At 41.0% G+C, this 22167-nt stretch overlaps 1 protein-coding gene across 13 annotated transcripts in view; it reads left to right on the top strand.

Annotated features, from left to right (window-relative positions):
- diaph2 (diaphanous related formin 2) overlaps positions 1-22167 on the top strand; it is a 705396-nt gene that overhangs the window by 238348 nt on the left and 444881 nt on the right. For all 13 annotated transcript variants that reach the window (XM_090198585.1, XM_090198584.1, XM_090198577.1 and 10 more), the window contains one exon: positions 400-720. In XM_090198585.1, the coding sequence (XP_090054711.1) occupies positions 400-720 (321 nt within the window). The remainder of the gene's footprint in view (positions 1-399; positions 721-22167) is intronic.

Raw genomic sequence — 22167 nt, 5'->3', positions numbered from 1 at the left:
TAGCCAGACTGGTGTAATTACCATCTTCAGTCCCTAACAGAGACATCACCCAGGTCCATTAGCCAGACTGGTGTAATGACCATCTTCAGTCCCTAACAGGGACATCACCCAGGTCCATTAGCCAGACTGGTGTAATGACCATCTTCAGTCCCTAACAGAGACATCAATCACCCTGGTCCATTAGCCAGACTGGTGTAATGACCATCTTCAGTCCCTAACAGAGACATCACCCAGGTCCATTAGCCAGACTGGTGTAATGGTGGTTAAGCTCTGGCCTCCAGGTCCCCAGCCTACGATTGACAAGGATGACATGATTTGCAGGGCAGACGGGGATGACATGAGTGCAGGGATGACAGGGGAAAATGTACCATCATTAACATTGATCTCCCATCTTTGTAGATTGCAGCCGGACCAGCAGCGGCCGGGACAGGAGTCCCACCTCCAGCCCTACCGGGGGGATTGGCACCCCCTCCTCCGCCGCCTCCTGGCATGGCCAGCATGCCCCCTCCGCCTCCACCCCCGCCACCTCCAGGCGTAGGGCCACCCCCACCACCCCCTCCCCCCGGTTGTGGTCCCCCACCTCCCCCACCCTTCCCCGGGGCTCCAGGTATCCCTCCGCCTCCTATGATGGCCATTCCTGTCATCAAGCTGCCTTATGGACTGGAGGCCAAGAAGACCTACAAGCCTGAGGTCGTCATGAAGAGGGTCAACTGGTCCAAGGTAAAGTAGCGACAGATGGAGCTGTAGGTACTAATCGAGAGAGTGCACCCTATTCAACACTACCGTCTGTCTATTCAGGCAAGCGTTCAGCCACAGGGTACACTACTCTGCACTCTGCACTAGAAATCCTCACGTAAACAATTTCCGCTGCTCGAGTGTACTTGCATTCACACACACTCTTAGCATAATTGAATACAGACAATGTGTTGTGTAATATTCCATCATTTAAATACAATTTCAACTGGGGCTGTTCTCTTCAAATGGGCTTTATTCTACTCCCAGTTAATTTATCTATCGCCCGAGGGATTCTAGGAGTTGCAAGCGGCATTAATTTAGTGGTGTTTTGCATATGCTTATGTGTGACCTTGCTATTTAATCTTCAATTATTGACAACAGCCAAAAGGAAATGGTTGTCTCTCGCTCGCACTGTGAAACCCTGTTGAAATCAAGCTGAATCGCATTATCAGTAATTGCGTAAATGGAGGCAAGTCATATAGCAAGGTTGCACTTCTAATAAGAGACAAAGTTCATTGAAATGTATTTATTATGTTTTTCTCATTTATCTTCTTTTCACTGTAAGAAAATGAGTGTGTTTGCATTCATGAGTGCGCAACTTTACACATCCGTCTCCTTCCCGGCATGGCAATGACAATGTACGTCTGCATTAACCTTGCCTCCGCAGGCACTTCGTTTGGGAGATGCAAATTAAATGGCTAGATGGCACTCAAAGGCCTTCATAGTCACCTGTTAGGACCAGAGTCATCTGTCTTCTCTGTTAGGACCAGAGTCATCTGTCTTCTCTGTTAGGACCAGAGTCATCTGTCTTCTCTGTTAGGACCAGAGTCATCTGTCTTCTCTGTTAGGACCAGAGTCATCTGTCTTCTCTGTTAGGACCAGAGTCATCTGTCTTCTCTGTTAGGACCAGAATCATCTGTCTTCTCTGTTAGGACCAGTGTCATCTGTCTTCTCTGTTAGGACCAGAGTCATCTGTCTTCTCTGTTAGGACCAGAGTCATCTGTCTTCTCTGTTAGGACCAGAGTCATCTGTCTTCTCTGTTAGGACCAGAGTCATCCGTCTTCTCTGTTAGGACCAGGGCCACCCGTCTTCTCTGTTAGGACCAGAGTCACCCGTCTTCTCTGTTAGGACCAGAGTCACCCGTCTTCTCTGTTAGGACCAGAGTCATCCGTCTTCTCTGTTAGGACCAGAGTCATCCGTCTTCTCTGTTAGGACCAGAGTCACCCGTCTTCTCTGTTAGGACCAGTCACCCGTCTTCTCTGTTAGGACCAGAGTCATCCGTCTTCTCTGTTAGGACCAGAGTCATCCGTCTTCTCTGTTAGGACCAGAGTCATCTGTCTTCTCTGTTAGGACCAGAGTCATCTGTCTTCTCTGTTAGGACCAGAGTCATCCGTCTTCTCTGTTAGGACCAGAGTCATCCGTCTTCTCTGTTAGGACCAGAGTCACCCGTCTTCTCTGTTAGGACCAGAGGTACCCGTCTTCTCTGTTAGGACCAGAGTCACCCGTCTTCTCTGTTAGGACCAGAGTCATCCGTCTTCTCTGTTAGGACCAGAGTCATCTGTCTTCTCTGTTAGGACCAGAGTCATCTGTCTTCTCTGTTAGGACCAGAGTCATCCGTCTTCTCTGTTAGGACCAGAGTCATCCGTCTTCTCTGTTAGGACCAGAGTCACCCGTCTTCTCTGTTAGGACCAGAGGTACCCGTCTTCTCTGTTAGGACCAGAGTCACCCGTCTTCTCTGTTAGGACCAGAGTCATCCGTCTTCTCTGTTAGGACCAGAGTCATCTGTCTTCTCTGTTAGGACCAGAGTCATCTGTCTTCTCTGTTAGGACCAGAGTCATCTGTCTTCTCTGTTAGGACCAGAGTCATCTGTCTTCTCTGTTAGGACCAGAGTCATCCGTCTTCTCTGTTAGGACCAGAGTCACCCGTCTTCTCTGTTAGGACCAGAGTCACCTGTCTTCTCTGTTAGGACCAGAGTCATCTGTCTTCTCTGTTAGGACCAGAGTCATCTGTCTTCTCTGTTAGGACCAGAGTCATCCGTCTTCTCTGTTAGGACCAGAGTCATCCGTCTTCTCTGTTAGGACCAGAGTCATCCGTCTTCTCTGTTAGGACCAGAGTCATCCGTCTTCTCTGTTAGGACCAGAGTCACCCGTCTTCTCTGTTAGGACCAGAGTCACCCGTCTTCTCTGTTAGGACCAGAGTCACCCGTCTTCTCTGTTAGGACCAGAGTCACCCGTCTTCTCTGTTAGGACCAGAGTCACCCGTCTTCTCTGTTAGGACCAGAGTCACCCGTCTTCTCTGTTAGGACCAGAGTCACCCGTCTTCTCTGTTAGGACCAGAGTCACCCGTCTTCTCTGTTAGGACCAGAGTCACCCGTCTTCTCTGTTAGGACCAGAGTCATCCGTCTTCTCTGTTAGGACCAGAGTCATCCGTCTTCTCTGTTAGGACCAGAGTCACCTGTCTTCTCTGTTAGGACCAGAGTCATCTGTCTTCTCTGTTAGGACCAGAGTCATCTGTCTTCTCTGTTAGGACCAGAGTCATCTGTCTTCTCTGTTAGGACCAGAGTCATCTGTCTTCTCTGTTAGGACCAGAGTCATCTGTCTTCTCTGTTAGGACCAGAATCATCTGTCTTCTCTGTTAGGACCAGTGTCATCTGTCTTCTCTGTTAGGACCAGAGTCATCTGTCTTCTCTGTTAGGACCAGAGTCATCTGTCTTCTCTGTTAGGACCAGAGTCATCTGTCTTCTCTGTTAGGACCAGGGTCACCCGTCTTCTCTGTTAGGACCAGAGTCACCCGTCTTCTCTGTTAGGACCAGAGTCATCCGTCTTCTCTGTTAGGACCAGAGTCATCCGTCTTCTCTGTTAGGACCAGAGTCATCCGTCTTCTCTGTTAGGACCAGAGTCACCCGTCTTCTCTGTTAGGACCAGTCACCCGTCTTCTCTGTTAGGACCAGAGTCATCCGTCTTCTCTGTTAGGACCAGAGTCATCCGTCTTCTCTGTTAGGACCAGAGTCATCCGTCTCTCTGTTAGGACCAGAGTCATCCGTCTTCTCTGTTAGGACCAGAGTCATCCGTCTTCTCTGTTAGGACCAGAGTCACCCGTCTTCTCTGTTAGGACCAGAGGTACCCGTCTTCTCTGTTAGGACCAGAGTCACCCGTCTTCTCTGTTAGGACCAGAGTCATCCGTCTTCTCTGTTAGGACCAGAGTCATCTGTCTTCTCTGTTAGGACCAGAGTCATCTGTCTTCTCTGTTAGGACCAGAGTCATCCGTCTTCTCTGTTAGGACCAGAGTCATCCGTCTTCTCTGTTAGGACCAGAGTCATCCGTCTTCTCTGTTAGGACCAGAGTCACCCGTCTTCTCTGTTAGGACCATAGTCACCCGTCTTCTCTGTTAGGACCAGATTCACCCGTCTTCTCTGTTAGGACCAGAGTCACCCGTCTTCTCTGTTAGGACCAGAGTCACCCGTCTTCTCTGTTAGGACCAGAGTCACCCGTCTTCTCTGTTAGGACCAGAGTCACCCGTCTTCTCTGTTAGGACCAGAGTCACCCGTCTTCTCTGTTAGGACCAGAGTCATCCGTCTTCTCTGTTAGGACCAGAGTCATCCGTCTTCTCTGTTAGGACCAGAGTCATCCGTCTTCTCTGTTAGGACCAGAGTCATCCGTCTTCTCTGTTAGGACCAGAGTCACCTGTCTTCTCTGTTAGGACCAGAGTCATCTGTCTTCTCTGTTAGGACCAGAGTCATCTGTCTTCTCTGTTAGGACCAGAGTCATCTGTCTTCTCTGTTAGGACCAGAGTCATCTGTCTTCTCTGTTAGGACCAGAGTCATCTGTCTTCTCTGTTAGGACCAGAGTCATCTGTCTTCTCTGTTAGGACCAGAGTCATCCGTCTTCTCTGTTAGGACCAGAGTCATCCGCCTTCTCTGTTAGGACCAGAGTCACCCGTCTTCTCTGTTAGGACCAGAGTCACCCGTCTACTCTGTTAGGACCAGAGTCACCCGTCTTCTCTGTTAGGACCAGAGTCACCCGTCTTCTCTGTTAGGACCAGAGTCACCCGTCTTCTCTGTTAGGACCAGAGTCATCCGTTTTTCCCTCTTTTCTTTTTTAAAGCATGTAACAGATTTTTCAAGCAGCGCCGATGGAGATTGTTGCTTGGAGGTGCTGTAATTTCTCTTACAGTGAGAACACCTTACGATTGGTGAACCACATGTTTACGGCAAAGTAAATGATTGCTCAGGCTGTGTCTTATGGCGGTTTGCAGCAGCAGTGACATGTCCCTAACCCCAACCCTCGCCTTCAGTCTACCACTTAACTGGAGCCTCTATACAACACTGTACTCCACTTAATGAGAATATCAGTCTTCATTTTGTTAATGAATCCATTTTGGGAGGGTGCTCGTTTGAGCAGGTTGTGTAAAGAGGCCCAAAAAAAAGACTACATATGTGTCTCCCACAAAATCCTCAAATTTATTTAGCAACAACCAGTGGGCAGGCTTGTATTGGTGAACTACCTCACACACTCAGGTGGGGCACTAGTTAAATTAGACAGCATCAGCTGCTGCTGAGGGGATCCGTCGATACGGTGCTGGAGCTACAATTCGTTTTGAGACTGGTGAGGAGGATGCATGGAGGGCGGGCTGCAGCAGTGGGGTAAAGCAGTGATTTGGGACATGCTGCTGTATCAATGGAGTGGAGAGAGGAGGGCCAGAAGCTGTGGGTTTGGGTCAGTATCTGTCATCTACTGTAAGGGAATACCCCCCTGATTTGGACAAAAACAAATGGCGGTATATTGGCATTGGACAAACCATATACACGATGGTCAATACCACCCAATTTGGCGTTGATTCATGCAAAGTATATTGCAAATGCCATATGGCAATTGCCAATTGTAACACTTCAAAATTCCAATAGGGGGCGTGTGCGTTCCACCGGGGCATTTCATATTGCAAATGGCACCCAAGTCAACATCCAAAAGCCAAATTTTGAAAAATGACATTTTTTAAAAAAAACTTAAAAACCCTTAAAAAAGTGCTTTCTGGACCTTTTTTCGAAATTCTTTCGAGTTTTTTGTCAATTACACATGGGTAAGTACTGTATGAGTATACTTTTGTCATCATATATATATATTTTTTAAGTACATGCGCATAAGGCATATGTTTTGTCCATTTGCAATATGATTTCATAGGAAGTCAAAAGTCAAAAGTCAAAAATGTCAAAATTTGGTAAAAAACTTCACACATCCTTAAAAAAGTGCTTTCTGGACCTTTTTTCAAAATTCTTTCGATTTTTGTGTCAATTACACATGTATAAGAACTTTATCAACATACTTTAGTCATACTTTATTATCATATATATATATTTTTTTTTACTTGTGCATAAGGCATATGTTTTCTCCATTTGGAATATGATTTCATAGGAAGTCAAAAGTCAAAAGTAAAAAATGTCAAAATTTGGTAAAAAACTTCATACATCCTTAAAAAAGTGCTTTCTTGACCTTTTTTCAAAATTCTTTCGATTTTTGTGTCAATAACACATGTATAAGAACTTTATCAACATACTTTAGTCATGCTTTATTATCATATTTTTTTTACTTGTGCATAAGGCATATGTTTTCTCCATTTGCAATATGATGTCATAGGAAGTCAAAAGTCTAAGTCAAAAGTAAATATTTTCCTCCGTGCAACTGATGATCTAAAATGTGCAACAAAATTTTTTGGATTTTTTTTGTTTATGTTTCCTTACTTTTTCAAAGTCACTGTGCATTTGCAATATGTTTTAATGGGCAGATACCATCACGAATTTGTCATGCTCAAAATTCAAACTTTACTTTGCTCAAACTATACCTTGGTCAACTTGTATTACATATTTCTTTTTGTTTTACTTGTGCATAAGGCATATGTTTTCTCCATTTGCAATATGATGTCATAGGAAGTCAAAAGTCAAAGTCAAAAGTAAACATTTTCCTCCGTGCACCTGGTGATCTGAAATGTGCACCTGGTGACCTGAAATGTGCACCTGGTGATCTAAAATATGCAACTGGTAACCCAAAAAAAAAATTTTGGGATGTTTTTTTGTTTATGTTTCCTTACTTTTTCAAAGTCACTGTACATTTGCAATATGTTTTAATGGGCAGGTACCATCACGAATTTGTCATGCTCAAAATTCAAACTTTACTTTGCTCAAACTATACCTTGGTCAACTTGTATTACATATTTCTTTTTGTTTTACTTGTGCATAAGGCATATGTTTTCTCCATTTGCAATATGATGTCATAGGAAGTCAAAAGTCAAAGTCAAAAGTAAATATTTTCCTCCGTGCACCTGGTGATCTGAAATGTGCACCTGGTGACCTGAAATGTGCACCTGGTGATCTAAAATATGCAACTGGTAACCCAAAAAAAAAAATTTGGGATGTTTTTTTGTTTATGTTTCCTTACTTTTTCAAAGTCACTGTGCATTTGCAATATGTTTTAATGGGCAGGTACCATCACGAATTTGTCATGCTCAAAATTCAAGCTTGTGATCTAAAATATGCAGCTGGTTACCCAACATTTTTTGGGATATTTTTTTGTTTATGTTTCCTTACTTTTTTAAAGTCTCTGTGCATTTGCAATATGTTTTAATGGGCAGGTACCATCACGAATTTGTTTATCGAATTTGTTTATGTTTCCTTACTTTTTCAAAGTCACTGTGCATTTGCAATATGTTTCAATGGGCAGGTACCATCACGAATTTGTCATGCTCAAAAAATTTTAGATGTATTTTTTTTTGTTTCTTACTTTTTCAAAGTCACTGTGCATTTGGAATATGTTTTAATGGGCAGGTACCATCACAAATTTGTTTATCGAATTTGTTTATGTTTCCTTACTTTTTCAAAGTCACTGTGCATTTGCAATATGTTTCAATGGGCAGGTACCATCACGAATTTGTCATGCTCAAAATTTTTTAGATGTATTTTTTTTTGTTTCCTTACTTTTTCAAAGTCACTGTGCATTTGGAATATGTTTTAATGGGCAGGTACCATCACGAATTTGTTTATCGAATTTGTTTATGTTTCCTTACTTTTTCAAAGTCACTGTGCATTTGCAATATGTTTCAATGGGCAGGTACCATCACGAATTTGTCATGCTCAAAAAATTTTAGATGTATTTTTTTTTGTTTCTTACTTTTTCAAAGTCACTGTGCATTTGGAATATGTTTTAATGGGCAGGTACCATCACGAATTTGTTTATCGAATTTGTTTATGTTTCCTTACTTTTTCAAAGTCACTGTGCATTTGCAATATGTTTCAATGGGCAGGTACCATCACGAATTTGTCATGCTCAAAAAATTTTAGATGTATTTTTTTTTGTTTCTTACTTTTTCAAAGTCACTGTGCATTTGGAATATGTTTTAATGGGCAGGTACCATCACGAATTTGTTTATCGAATTTGTTTATGTTTCCTTACTTTTTCAAAGTCACTGTGCATTTGCAATATGTTTCAATGGGCAGGTACCATCACGAATTTGTCATGCTCAAAATTTTTTAGATGTATTTTTTTTTGTTTCCTTACTTTTTCAAAGTCACTGTGCATTTGGAATATGTTTTAATGGGCAGGTGCCATCACGAATTTGTTTATCGAATTTGTTTATGTTTCCTTACTTTTTCAAAGTCACTGTGCATTTGCAATATGTTTCAATGGGCAGGTACCATCACGAATTTGTTTATCGAATTTGTTTATGTTTCCTTACTTTTTCAAAGTCACTGTGCATTTGCAATATGTTTCAATGGGCAGGTACCATCACGAATTTGTCATGCTCAAAAAATTTTAGATGTATTTTTTTTTGTTTCTTACTTTTTCAAAGTCACTGTGCATTTGGAATATGTTTTAATGGGCAGGTACCATCACGAATTTGTTTATCGAATTTGTTTATGTTTCCTTACTTTTTCAAAGTCACTGTGCATTTGCAATATGTTTCAATGGGCAGGTACCATCACGAATTTGTCATGCTCAAAATTTTTTAGATGTATTTTTTTTTGTTTCCTTACTTTTTCAAAGTCACTGTGCATTTGGAATATGTTTTAATGGGCAGGTACCATCACGAATTTGTTTATCGAATTTGTTTATGTTTCCTTACTTTTTCAAAGTCACTGTGCATTTGCAATATGTTTCAATGGGCAGGTACCATCACGAATTTGTTTATCGAATTTGTTTATGTTTCCTTACTTTTTCAAAGTCACTGTGCATTTGCAATATGTTTCAATGGGCAGGTACCATCACGAATTTGTCATGCTCAAAATTTTTTAGATGTATTTTTTTTTGTTTCTTACTTTTTCAAAGTCACTGTGCATTTGGAATATGTTTTAATGGGCAGGTACCATCACGAATTTGTTTATCGAATTTGTTTATGTTTCCTTACTTTTTCAAAGTCACTGTGCATTTGCAATATGTTTCAATGGGCAGGTACCATCACGAATTTGTCATGCTCAAAAAATTTTAGATGTATTTTTTTTTGTTTCTTACTTTTTCAAAGTCACTGTGCATTTGGAATATGTTTTAATGGGCAGGTACCATCACGAATTTGTTTATCGAATTTGTTTATGTTTCCTTACTTTTTCAAAGTCACTGTGCATTTGCAATATGTTTCAATGGGCAGGTACCATCACGAATTTGTCATGCTCAAAATTTTTTAGATGTATTTTTTTTTGTTTCCTTACTTTTTCAAAGTCACTGTGCATTTGGAATATGTTTTAATGGGCAGGTACCATCACGAATTTGTTTATCGAATTTGTTTATGTTTCCTTACTTTTTCAAAGTCACTGTGCATTTGCAATATGTTTCAATGGGCAAGTACCATCACGAATTTGTCATGCTCAAATTTTTTTAGATGTATTTTTTTTTGTTTCCTTACTTTTTCAAAGTCACTGTGCATTTGGAATATGTTTTAATGGGCAGGTACCATCACGAATTTGTTTATCGAATTTGTTTATGTTTCCTTACTTTTTCAAAGTCACTGTGCATTTGCAATATGTTTCAATGGGCAGGTACCATCACGAATTTGTTTATCGAATTTGTTTATGTTTCCTTACTTTTTCAAAGTCACTGTGCATTTGCAATATGTTTCAATGGGCAGGTACCATCACGAATTTGTCATGCTCAACATTTTTTAGATGTATTTTTTTTTGTTTCTTACTTTTTCAAAGTCACTGTGCATTTGGAATATGTTTTAATGGGCAGGTACCATCACGAATTTGTTTATCGAATTTGTTTATGTTTCCTTACTTTTTCAAAGTCACTGTGCATTTGCAATATGTTTCAATGGGCAGGTACCATCACGAATTTGTCATGCTCAAAAAATTTTAGATGTATTTTTTTTTGTTTCTTACTTTTTCAAAGTCACTGTGCATTTGGAATATGTTTTAATGGGCAGGTACCATCACGAATTTGTTTATCGAATTTGTTTATGTTTCCTTACTTTTTCAAAGTCACTGTGCATTTGCAATATGTTTCAATGGGCAGGTACCATCACGAATTTGTCATGCTCAAAATTTTTTAGATGTATTTTTTTTGGTTTCCTTACTTTTTCAAAGTCACTGTGCATTTGGAATATGTTTTAATGGGCAGGTACCATCACGAATTTGTTTATCGAATTTGTTTATGTTTCCTTACTTTTTCAAAGTCACTGTGCATTTGCAATATGTTTCAATGGGCAGGTACCATCACGAATTTGTTTATCGAATTTGTTTATGTTTCCTTACTTTTTCAAAGTCACTGTGCATTTGCAATATGTTTCAATGGGCAGGTACCATCACGAATTTGTTTATCGAATTTGTTTATGTTTCCTTACTTTTTCAAAGTCACTGTGCATTTGCAATATGTTTCAATGGGCAGGTACCATCACGAATTTGTCATGCTCAAAATTTTTTAGATGTATTTTTTTTTGTTTCTTACTTTTTCAAAGTCACTGTGCATTTGGAATATGTTTTAATGGGCAGGTACCATCACGAATTTGTTTATCGAATTTGTTTATGTTTCCTTACTTTTTCAAAGTCACTGTGCATTTGCAATATGTTTCAATGGGCAGGTACCATCACGAATTTGTTCATCGAATTTGTTTATGTTTCCTTACTTTTTCAAAGTCACTGTGCATTTGCAATATGTTTCAATGGGCAGGTACCATCACGAATTTGTCATGCTCAAAATTTTTTAGATGTATTTTTTTTTGTTTCTTACTTTTTCAAAGTCACTGTGCATTTGGAATATGTTTTAATGGGCAGGTACCATCACGAATTTGTTTATCGAATTTGTTTATGTTTCCTTACTTTTTCAAAGTCACTGTGCATTTGCAATATGTTTCAATGGGCAGGTACCATCACGAATTTGTCATGCTCAAAAAATTTTAGATGTATTTTTTTTTGTTTCTTACTTTTTCAAAGTCACTGTGCATTTGGAATATGTTTTAATGGGCAGGTACCATCACGAATTTGTTTATCGAATTTGTTTATGTTTCCTTACTTTTTCAAAGTCACTGTGCATTTGCAATATGTTTCAATGGGCAGGTACCATCACGAATTTGTCATGCTCAAAATTTTTTAGATGTATTTTTTTTTGTTTCCTTACTTTTTCAAAGTCACTGTGCATTTGGAATATGTTTTAATGGGCAGGTACCATCACGAATTTGTTTATCGAATTTGTTTATGTTTCCTTACTTTTTCAAAGTCACTGTGCATTTGCAATATGTTTCAATGGGCAGGTACCATCACGAATTTGTTCATCGAATTTGTTTATGTTTCCTTACTTTTTCAAAGTCACTGTGCATTTGCAATATGTTTCAATGGGCAGGTACCATCACGAATTTGTCATGCTCAAAATTTTTTAGATGTATTTTTTTTTGTTTCTTACTTTTTCAAAGTCACTGTGCATTTGGAATATGTTTTAATGGGCAGGTACCATCACGAATTTGTTTATCGAATTTGTTTATGTTTCCTTACTTTTTCAAAGTCACTGTGCATTTGCAATATGTTTCAATGGGCAGGTACCATCACGAATTTGTCATGCTCAAAATTTTTTAGATGTATTTTTTTTTGTTTCCTTACTTTTTCAAAGTCACTGTGCATTTGGAATATGTTTTAATGGGCAGGTACCATCACGAATTTGTTTATCGAATTTGTTTATGTTTCCTTACTTTTTCAAAGTCACTGTGCATTTGCAATATGTTTCAATGGGCAGGTACCATCACGAATTTGTTTATCGAATTTGTTTATGTTTCCTTACTTTTTCAAAGTCACTGTGCATTTGCAATATGTTTCAATGGGCAGGTACCATCACGAATTTGTCATGCTCAAAATTTTTTAGATGTATTTTTTTTTGTTTCTTACTTTTTCAAAGTCACTGTGCATTTGGAATATGTTTTAATGGGCAGGTACCATCACGAATTTGTTTATCGAATTTGTTTATGTTTCCTTACTTTTTCAAAGTCACTGTGCATTTGCAATATGTTTCAATGGGCAGGTACCATCACGAATTTGTTTATCGAATTTGTTTATGTTTCCTTACTTTTTCAAAGTCACTGTGCATTTGCAATATGTTTCAATGGGCAGGTACCATCACGAATTTGTCATGCTCAAAAAATTTTAGATGTATTTTTTTTTGTTTCCTTACTTTTTCAAAGTCACTGTGCATTTGGAATATGTTTCAATGGGCAGGTACCATCACGAATTTGTCATGCTCAAAAAATTTTAGATGTATTTTTTTTTGTTTCTTACTTTTTCAAAGTCACTGTGCATTTGCAATATGTTTTAATGGGCAGGTACCATCACGAATTTGTCATGCTATAAAAATCCTGCAGGAATGTGAAATTGACTGGCCCGATGAACTCGGGATGGCTTTGCAGTGATTCTGGGTCATCTCAATCGCTCGTTTGGGTTGATTTCAGAATGTCGCTTTTGGTGATGTTTTTTCACTATAGAATCATATTGCAAATGTACAAGAGTCAAGTGGACAAGAGTCCATCAGTCAATTAGATATCATTCTGACCACCAAACTGATACAAACTGACACCAAACCCACTTTTTCCAACTCGTTTAGTAGCCAACTATTACATACTTCAGAGCTGGCCCAAAATTCACAACGCCTTCGGTACAAACCATAAAAAAACCATAAAACACGTAGTTACGTTCTAGCTGCGGGTCCATTTCTTATGTTATGTGTTGGCATAGCTGAGGCGACCCCGAATCCCAAGTTTCGGCTCGATAGGTCATTTGGTGTCCGAGAAAAACCCTAATTGGTGCTGAAAATCCACTATTTTCCATGACTTGCTACGGGGTCCTTGAATGAGATATCGGACAGAAACGTTGGGGTCTGTCTATATGGGCCGAGACGTTCGCAATGCACCTAGTCTTGCGACTCTGGGACATTTCTAAATGTCGTCATTTTCGTGATGCAAAAATGAATTGAAGTTATTTCAAATGTACGAGGCTGTTTCTCGGTCCGAGAACCTTCTAGAGCCACGTAACTCACCACGCACCATCTACGGGAGGTCTAGAACAGGTTTCTAAAGTTTCGGAACTCTAGGTCCGACGGTTCTTTTTTAGCTCCAACAAAGCTAACTATTGGAGCCACTGTCTGTCTCTACGCACCCCAATACGTCCCTCCATCCAAGTTGTGTTTTAGTGCAATTTTTTTTTCCTTTGATTTTTTTTGGGAAAAATGACTGATTTACAGTTCATGGGGGTTGCCTAATCACACATATGAAGTTTTGGAAAGATCAGACTTTTTTAACCCTTCGAAACAGCCCCTGAGACACCAATTATGGCACTTCCGGTTAGCACAGGAAGTTATAAATCAACACATATCCTCATTGGGGTATGCTGTTACAGAATCCTGAGTTTTAAGTCCTTACGTTAAGAATTGACTGATCTACACAGGGTTGAATGCACTATGTCTATCAAACTGCATGCATTGTATGGGTAAACACTTTTAGGGGCATTTTAACCACTTCCGGTTGGTCCAGGAAGCTTAGAATCAACACAGGTAGACCTCATAGTGGCCTGATGGACTGGTACCGAAGACAGGTTCATACGGCATTCATAACCCACATAGGCCTCAGGTTGAAATTAGGGGTGCAGGCAATGTATTCCTATGGGGAGAGATGACACTGTAATCTGTGAGATCAAAAAACACTGTTTTACTGTGAAGGGTTAATGCCACACGGTCAAGGTTAGGCTTGTTGAGATCGGGAGGACCTTAGGAACATTCAAGTGGTGGAATTTTTCTTCTCACCCTAACGGTTCTCTCACTGTCACTCAAAAGCAAATGACATTGTGGTGCAGGCTTCATTTTGGGCCTTCTATTCTAATGGTTGCTGCGCCTAGACCGAGCGAGCTACGGTCAAGCGGGATAGCTCGTTGAACTCAGAACAGTCTGGAGACTATGGTGATGCCATTTTTTGTGTTGATTTCAGAATGCCATTTTGGTGATGGTCCCTCTCCGTTTAAACATATTGCAAATGTACAAAAGTCAACTAGCAAGTCAGTGTCCATCAGTCAATTAGATGTCATTATGACACCAAATGGATATCAATTGACACCAAACCCACTTTTTACTACTCATTTAGTAGCCAACTATCACATATGTCAGAGCAGTCCCATAATTCACAGCGCCTTCAGTTGAAAACCTAATAAAAAGGTAAAACACATAGTTACGTTCTAGCTGCGGGTCCAGTTCGGACATTATGTGAAGTCCTATGTGAGGCGACCCCGAATCCCGAGTTTCGGCTCGATAGGTCATTTGGTGTCCGAGAAAAACCCTAATTGGTGCTGAAAATCCACTATTTTCCATGACTTGCTACGGGGTCCTTGAATGAGCTATCGGACAGAAACGTTGGGGTCTGTCTATATGGGCCGAGACGTTCGCAATGCACCTAGTCTTGCGACTCTGGGACATTTCTAAATGTCGTCATTTTCGTGATGCAAAAATGAATTGAAGTTATTTCAAATGTACGAGGCTGTTTCTCGGTCCGAGAACCGTCTAGAGCCACGTAACTCGCCACGCACCATGGCCCGGAGGTCTAGAACAGGTTTCTAAAGTTTCGGAACTCTAGGTCCGACCGTTCTTTTTTAGCTCCAACAAAGCTAACTATTGGGGCCACTGTCTGTCTCTACGCACCCCAATACGTCCCTCCATCCAAGTTGTGTTTTAGTGCAATTTTTTTTTCCTTTGATTTTTTTTGGGAAAAATGACTGATTTACAGTTCATGGGGGTTGCCTAATCACATATATGAAGTTTTGGACAGATCTGACTTTTTTAACCCTTAGAAACAGCCCCTGAGACACCAATTATGGCACTTCCGGTTGGCACAGGAAGCTATAAATCACCACATGTCTTGATTGACATGGCCACTTACAGAATCCCGAGTTTTAAGTCTTTACGTTAAGAATTGACTGATCTACACAGGGTTGAATGCACTATGTCTATCAAACTGCATGCAATGTATGGGTAAACACTTTTAGGGTGATTTGAACCACTTCCGGTTGGTCCAGGAAGCTTAGAATCAACACAGGTAGACCTCATAGTGGCCTGATGGACTGGTACCGAAGACAGGTTCATACGGCATTCATAACCCACATAGGCCTCAGGTTGAATTTTGTGGTGCAGGCAATGTATTCCTATGGGGAGAGATGACACTGTAATCTGTGAGATCAAAAAACCCTGTTTTACTGTGAAGGGTTAATGCCACACGGTCAAGGTTAGGCTTGTTCAGATCGGGAGGACCTTAGGAACATTCCTATGGTGGAATTTTTCTTCTCACCCTAACGGTTCTCTCACTGTCACTCAAAAGCAAATGACATTGTGGGGCAGGCTTCATTTTGGGCCTAATATTCTAATGGTTGCTGCGCCTAGACCGAGCGAGCTACGGTCAAGCGGGATAGCTCGTTGAACTCAGCACAGTCTGGAGACTATGGTGATGCCATTTTTTGTGTTGATTTCAGAATGCCATTTTGGTGATGGTCCCTCTCTGTTTAAACATATTGCAAATGTACAAAAGTCAACTAGCAAGTCAGTGTCCATCAGTCAATTAGATGTCATTATGACACCAAACCCACTGTTTCCTACTCATTTAGATGCCAACTATCATATATGTCAGAGCAGTCCCATAATTCACAGCGCCTCTAGTTTAAAACATAATAAAAAGGTAAAACACATAGTTACGTTCTAGCTGCGGGTCCAGTTCGGACATTATGCGAAGTCCTATGTGAGGCGACCCCGAATCCCGAGTTTCGGCTCGATAGGTCATTTGGTGTCCGAGAAAAACCCTAATTGGTGCTGAAAATCCACTTATTTCCATGCCTTGCTACGGGGTCCTTGAACGAGCTATCGGACAGAAACTTTGGGGTCCGTCTCTATGGGCCGAGCCGGTTTCAACGCACCTAGCCTTGCGTCTCTGAGACTTTTCTAAACGTCGTCATTTTCGTGATGCAAAAATGAATTGAAGTTATTGCGAATGTACGAGGCTGTTTCTCGGTCCGAGAACCATCTAGAGCCACGTAACTCGCCACGCACCATGGCCCGGAGGTCTAGAACAGGTTTCTAAAGTTTCGGAACTCTAGGTCCGACCGTTCTTTTTTAGCTCGAACAAAGCTAACTATTGCGGCCACTGTCTGTCTCTACGCACCCCAATACGTCCCTCCATCCAAGTTGTGTTTTAGTGCAATTTTTTTTTCCTTTGATTTTTTTTGGGAAAAATGACTGATTTACAGTTCATGGGGGTTGCCTAATCACATATATGAAGTTTTGGACAGATCTGAATTTTTTAACCCTTCGAAACAGCCCCTGAGACACCAATTATGGCACTTCCGGTTGGCACAGGAAGCTATAAATCACCACATGTCTTGATTGACATGGCCACTTACAGAATCCTGAGTTTTAAGTCCTTACGTTAAGAATTGACTGATCTACACAGGGTTGAATGCACTATGTCTATCAAACTGCATGCAGTGTATGGGTAAACACTTTTAGGGGCATTTTAACCACTTCCGGTTGGTCCAGGAAGCTTAGAATCGACACAGGTAGACCTCATAGTGGCCTGATGGACTGGTACCGAAGACAGGTTCATACGGCATTCATAACCCACATAGGCCTCAGGTTGAAATTAGGGGTGCAGGCAATGTATTCCTATGGGGAGAGATGAAACTGTAATCTGTGAGATCAAAAAACCCTGTTTTACTGTGAAGGGTTAATGCCACACGGTCAAGGTTAGGCTTGTTGAGATCGGGAGGACCTTAGGAACATTCATGTGGTGGAATTTTTCTTCTCACCCTAACGGTTCTCTCACTGTCACTCAAAAGCAAATGACATTGTGGGGCAGGCTTCATTTTGGGCCTACTGTTCTAATGGTCGGTTATTGTGTTATTTCAGAAAATCATAGAAAATCACAGAAATGTCGCAGAGCTCCGCAGCACACTTTAAAAAGATTCGTATGAACACCCTGCAACTGGATCTGTAACCGTTGAAAAAAAAAAACGCCTATTTGTGACCATCACCAATTTGTCATTGTTCCGTTTCTCTTAAATGACGATAGATAAATGGCTGGTTCTTTTTTTATTGACACCGGAGGCTCCTTGGCTTTGACCCGAAGTGGAAAAATAATTTCTCTACTTCCATTTTAAGCCTTTAATCCCAGAAAAATGGCCGTAGCTCAAAAACCGTCGAGGCCTAGACGCCATCCCGTTCGGGGCCAACTGCCCCTTGAGCCAAACCTACGCTCGCCAAGTTTCGGCTTCGAAATATTTTCAGTTTTTGAGATAAGGCCCCGTCGCGATTCGTGATGTTTTGCCAAATTGCCATATGATTCCGTATGCCATCTGGTGGGAGTGTCCGGGACGGCGGAAAAACGGTCCGAAACTTGTTTTTTTTTTTAAACGGGAACCGAAAGTCCGACAAAGTTCATTCGATGACTTCCCGGTAGGTCTGGCCCTACCGCACGGCCCGACGCCGACCGCGAATTTTACAAACGATTTCGGACGTCGGGTAAGGGACCGTACATTTGCAATATGGACTTTCTCACTGATCATACACGAAATGCCGAAATGTTCCCTTAATGTATGTAAGACACGGTTAAGCAGAGGGGGGCGTCTAGATTTGTCTCGTCCCTGCTGTGTTTGACATGCTCCACGTCGATTGGAAGCATTTGTCCATTAGAAACAATCTCGTATTTTCATCTAAAAGTGATTGATTTCAAAGAAATTGAAGCATTTGAACCTCTCTTGGAGTTCCACAATGTTATTTCAGCACAGTATTTCATGGATTGTTACAAATTCGAAAGAAAATGAACACTTCTATTGTTGCACTACTAAGTAAAATAGGGAAAAATAAGAAACAATTAGAAAAATGCTTGCCATTTGAATCTCTCGTACAACCGTAATTATCGCACAATTGCAAACGTATTTAGCTGTAATCACGCAACCAGGCTGTTTTCCAGTGTAAGGCTGATAATTTCTTCTAGCAGGGTGAAATTGTAATATTTAGACTTCACATTCTGTTACCCCCCCCGATATGCAAGACATGAGATGAACAATGCAATTATCTCCAAACCAGTCAATTTGGTTTACAAACGATGCAGAATTATAATTATCCTTTCAGAATGACACAACTGTAATTTTATAAATTAACCCACTCGCGTAGAACTCCTATGCCACTCAACTCTAATTTCCTTCTCATGTGCTGGTTGGGTTCAATAGGCTATCCATAGAGGAGTTCAGAGGGGCACTTCATTCATCCTTCATCTGTGGTTGAGCTTGGCATTCACAGCAGGTTACCTTGTCAAGGGCCATCAAACTTTCAAGTAACCACTCTAGCATGGCATGAGTTACCTCATGCTTCCAGAGAGTAGGAGTGTCGCGGCCCATGAACATGGTCTCCTGTCACAGGAGCCAATGAGTGTAAGTTAAGTATCCAAGTGATTAAAAATGAAACGGCCTTGTTCCAAACTGTATGCTTACTACAATGACCGTATGTGTCCATCAGTATCAGGGATTAATCATAATGTTTACATCTAAGGCTGCGTTTAAAACAACAGACCCATTCTGATCTTTTGCACAATTAATGGTCAGAATTGGGATGCCTGTGTAAACATAGTCTGAGTTTTCATTTTTGAAATGGAAAGAATATTGCAATACTGGTATCGTCACAGCCTTAATGTCCAACCCTCTGCAGTTCCTTGATTACCGTGGTGTTTCCTTTACTGCCACATCCAATGGATATTTGTGAGGGCTTCCTTTTGAATATGACTTCTGTAATAAGCATACACATGATACTGTACACTGTTGTTTGCAGAGCAGAGCCACAGCGTCAGAAGCTGAATTAGCTACAGTAGGGCTGCGGTAGGCCCCTCCATAGTGATCGCAATAAGTTGGCGAGGGGCAAGAGGAGAGAGGCCCACAGCTACTAGTCTCCCATCAGACCATCACCACAACAGCCCTCACACATAAAACTAAACTGATTTAACATGTCTTTGGTACATAATTGGTCTAGCCTATACTCCAAAATGTAACAAATTCTAGTAATCACCATTGAGTGTGGACTGTATTAGTATGTATACTGGATGGACTGGTAACCTTATGCTACTCTCCAAAATGTCTGTCCATGAGTCTGAGAGAACCTATAGCCCTAGGCGATAATGTTGGTTCATTGACTGTGAAAAATAAAATACTGATTTAAGATTTCATTGGTAGATAATTGGTCTAGTCTAAATTCAACAAATTCAGAGTTGGCTTAGAATTGGTATTTGAATAGCCTAGTAATAGAGCTTTTGAAAATAGTAATAGAGCTTTTGAAAAAATAGTGTCATAATTAATAGGCTTGCAAACATGTTACTCTAGATCAGTGGTTCCCAAACTTTTTATAGTCCGTACCCCTTCAAACATTCAACCTCCAGCTGCGTACCCCCTCTAGCACCAGGGTCAGCGCACTCTCAAATGTTGTTTTTTGCCATCATTGTAAGACTGCCCCACACACTATACGATACATTTCTTAAACATAAGAATGCGTGTGAGTTTTTGTCACAACCCGGCTCGTGGGAAGTGACAAAGAGCTCTTATAGGACCAGGGCACAAATAGTAATATAATAATAATCAATAATTTTGCTCTTTATTTAGCCATCTTACATATAACACCTTTATTTGTTCATCGAAAATGGTGAACAACTCACCACAGGTTAATGAGAAGGATGCACATAATTCTGCAATGTTGATTTGTATTGGAGAGTCTGTCTTAAATCATTTTCCACACAGTCTGTGCCTGTATTTAGTTTTCATGCTAATGATGGCCGAGAATCCACCCTCACATAAGTATGTGGTTGCAAAGGGCATCAGTGTCTTAACAGCTGATATGCCAAGGCAGGATACTCTGAGCGCAGCCCTATCCTGAAATTTGGCAGTGGCTTCTGATTTAATTCAATTTTCACAGAACCGCTTGTTGCAATTTTGATGAGGCTCTCTTATTAATGAGGCTCTCTTGTATGTAAGTGGACTGGAGGCAGGGCATGTAAGGGATAACGAATCCAGTTGTTTGCGTCATCCGTTTCGGGAACCTGGGTAATTGGGTAATTGGGTAATTGTGCACCCAGCTCACCAGATGCTTCGCTATATCACATTTGACATTAGCCGTAAGCTTGAGTTAATTTGCACACAACAATATCATGCAATGATGGAAATACCTGTGTGTTGTCCTTGTTAATGCAGACAGATAAGAGCTCCAACTTCTTAATCATAGCTTAAATTTTGTCCCACACGTTGAATATAGTTGCAGAGAGTCCCTGCAATCCATTCAGGCAAGAAAAAACATCACCCAGATAGGCCAGTCGTGTGAGAAGCTTGTCATCATGCAAGCGGTCAGACAAGTTAAAATTATGGTCAGTAAAGAAAACATTTAACTCGTCTTTTAATTCCAAAAAACATGTCAAAACTTTTCCCCTTGATAACCTGCACACTTCTGTATGTTGTAAATTGGTTACATGGGCGCTGCACATATCATTCCATAATGCATAAAATACACGAGAGTTCAGGGTCTTGCTTTAACAAAGTCAACCATTTTCACTGTAGTGTCCAAAATGTCTTTCAAGCTGTCAGGCATTCCCTTGGCAGCAATAGCCTCTCGGGGGATGCTGCAGTGTGCTCAAGTGGTGTCGGGAGCAACTGCTTGCACACACATTACCACTCCACTATGTCTCCCTGTCATAGCTTTTGCGCCATCAGTACAGATACCAACACATCTTGACCGCCAACGTCCATTTGATGTCACAAAGCTGTCCAGTACTTAAAAAATATCCTCTCATGTTGTCCTGGTTTCCAGTGGTTTGCAGAAGCGAATGTCTTCCTTAAGTGACCCCCCATAAACATAACAGACATACAGTATACCAGGAGCTGTGCCAGGCCCGCCACATCTGTTGACTCATCCAGCTGTAATGCATATAATTCACTGGCTTGTATGCGAAGCAGTAATTGTTTCAAAACATCTCCTGCCATGTCACTGATGTGTCGTGAAACAGTGTTGTTTGATGAAGGCATTGTCTGTATCGTTTTTTGGGCTTTTTACCCCAGCATTGTCCCAGCAATATCTACAGCAGCAGGGAGAATGAAGTCCTCCACAATAGTATGGGGCTTGCCTGTCCTAGCCACTTGATAGCTCACCATATAAGACACTTCTAGCACCTTCTTATTAATGGGATCTGTTGCTTTTATACTTGTCTTACTACTCCAAAGTTGTCTTTATTCTCACTCAAAAAACTCCTCTGGTTTATTTTTCAAGTTGTCATGTTTCGTTTCTAAATGTCTGCGCAAGAGTGAATGTTTCCCGTGAGAGAGTAACGGTTAATGTATTTGGATGTTAATTATTTGACCAAGCTACCTGTATTTGACATTGTGTTGTTATTTCGCTGACCACTGGGTGGTTTAATAGTTTTTTGGCAGTGAAACGCGGCTACTCAGGCAAGAAAAAAACCTTGCCCAAATGTTTAGCCCCGTTGGAAAATATTAAAACAGGTTGCATTAACACAGGTTGCATTGAGAAACCAACTGTCCCGGCCCACATTTTATCTATATATATATATATATATATATAGTGTGAATTACATTTTTTTGGCATACCCCTGACTGCATTGCGCGTACCCCTGGGAATACCTGCTCCAGATGTTCCCAAACAGATTTCACTTGGTTTCCCAAATTAAGCGCCAGGTAGCTGCAGGAACAAGATTAGAGAACCCATGTCATACAGAGTTTGGCTGGAATAATACCTGTCGGGCCAGTGAGATAATACCTGTCGGGCCAGTGAGATAATACCTGTCGGGCCAGTGAGATAATACCTGTCGGGCCAGTGAGATAATACCTGTCGGGCCAGTGAGATAATACCTGTCGGGCCAGTGAGATAATACCTGTCGGGCCAGTGAGATAATACCTGTCGGGCC

This window comes from Oncorhynchus mykiss, chromosome 14 (assembly GCF_057628025.1).
Source record: "Oncorhynchus mykiss isolate SJ-2025 chromosome 14, ASM5762802v1, whole genome shotgun sequence".
NCBI classification, from domain to species: Eukaryota; Metazoa; Chordata; class Actinopteri; order Salmoniformes; family Salmonidae; genus Oncorhynchus; species Oncorhynchus mykiss.
The sequence above is the reverse complement of the archived record's forward strand: the minus strand, read 5'-3'. Positions and strand labels throughout refer to the sequence as shown.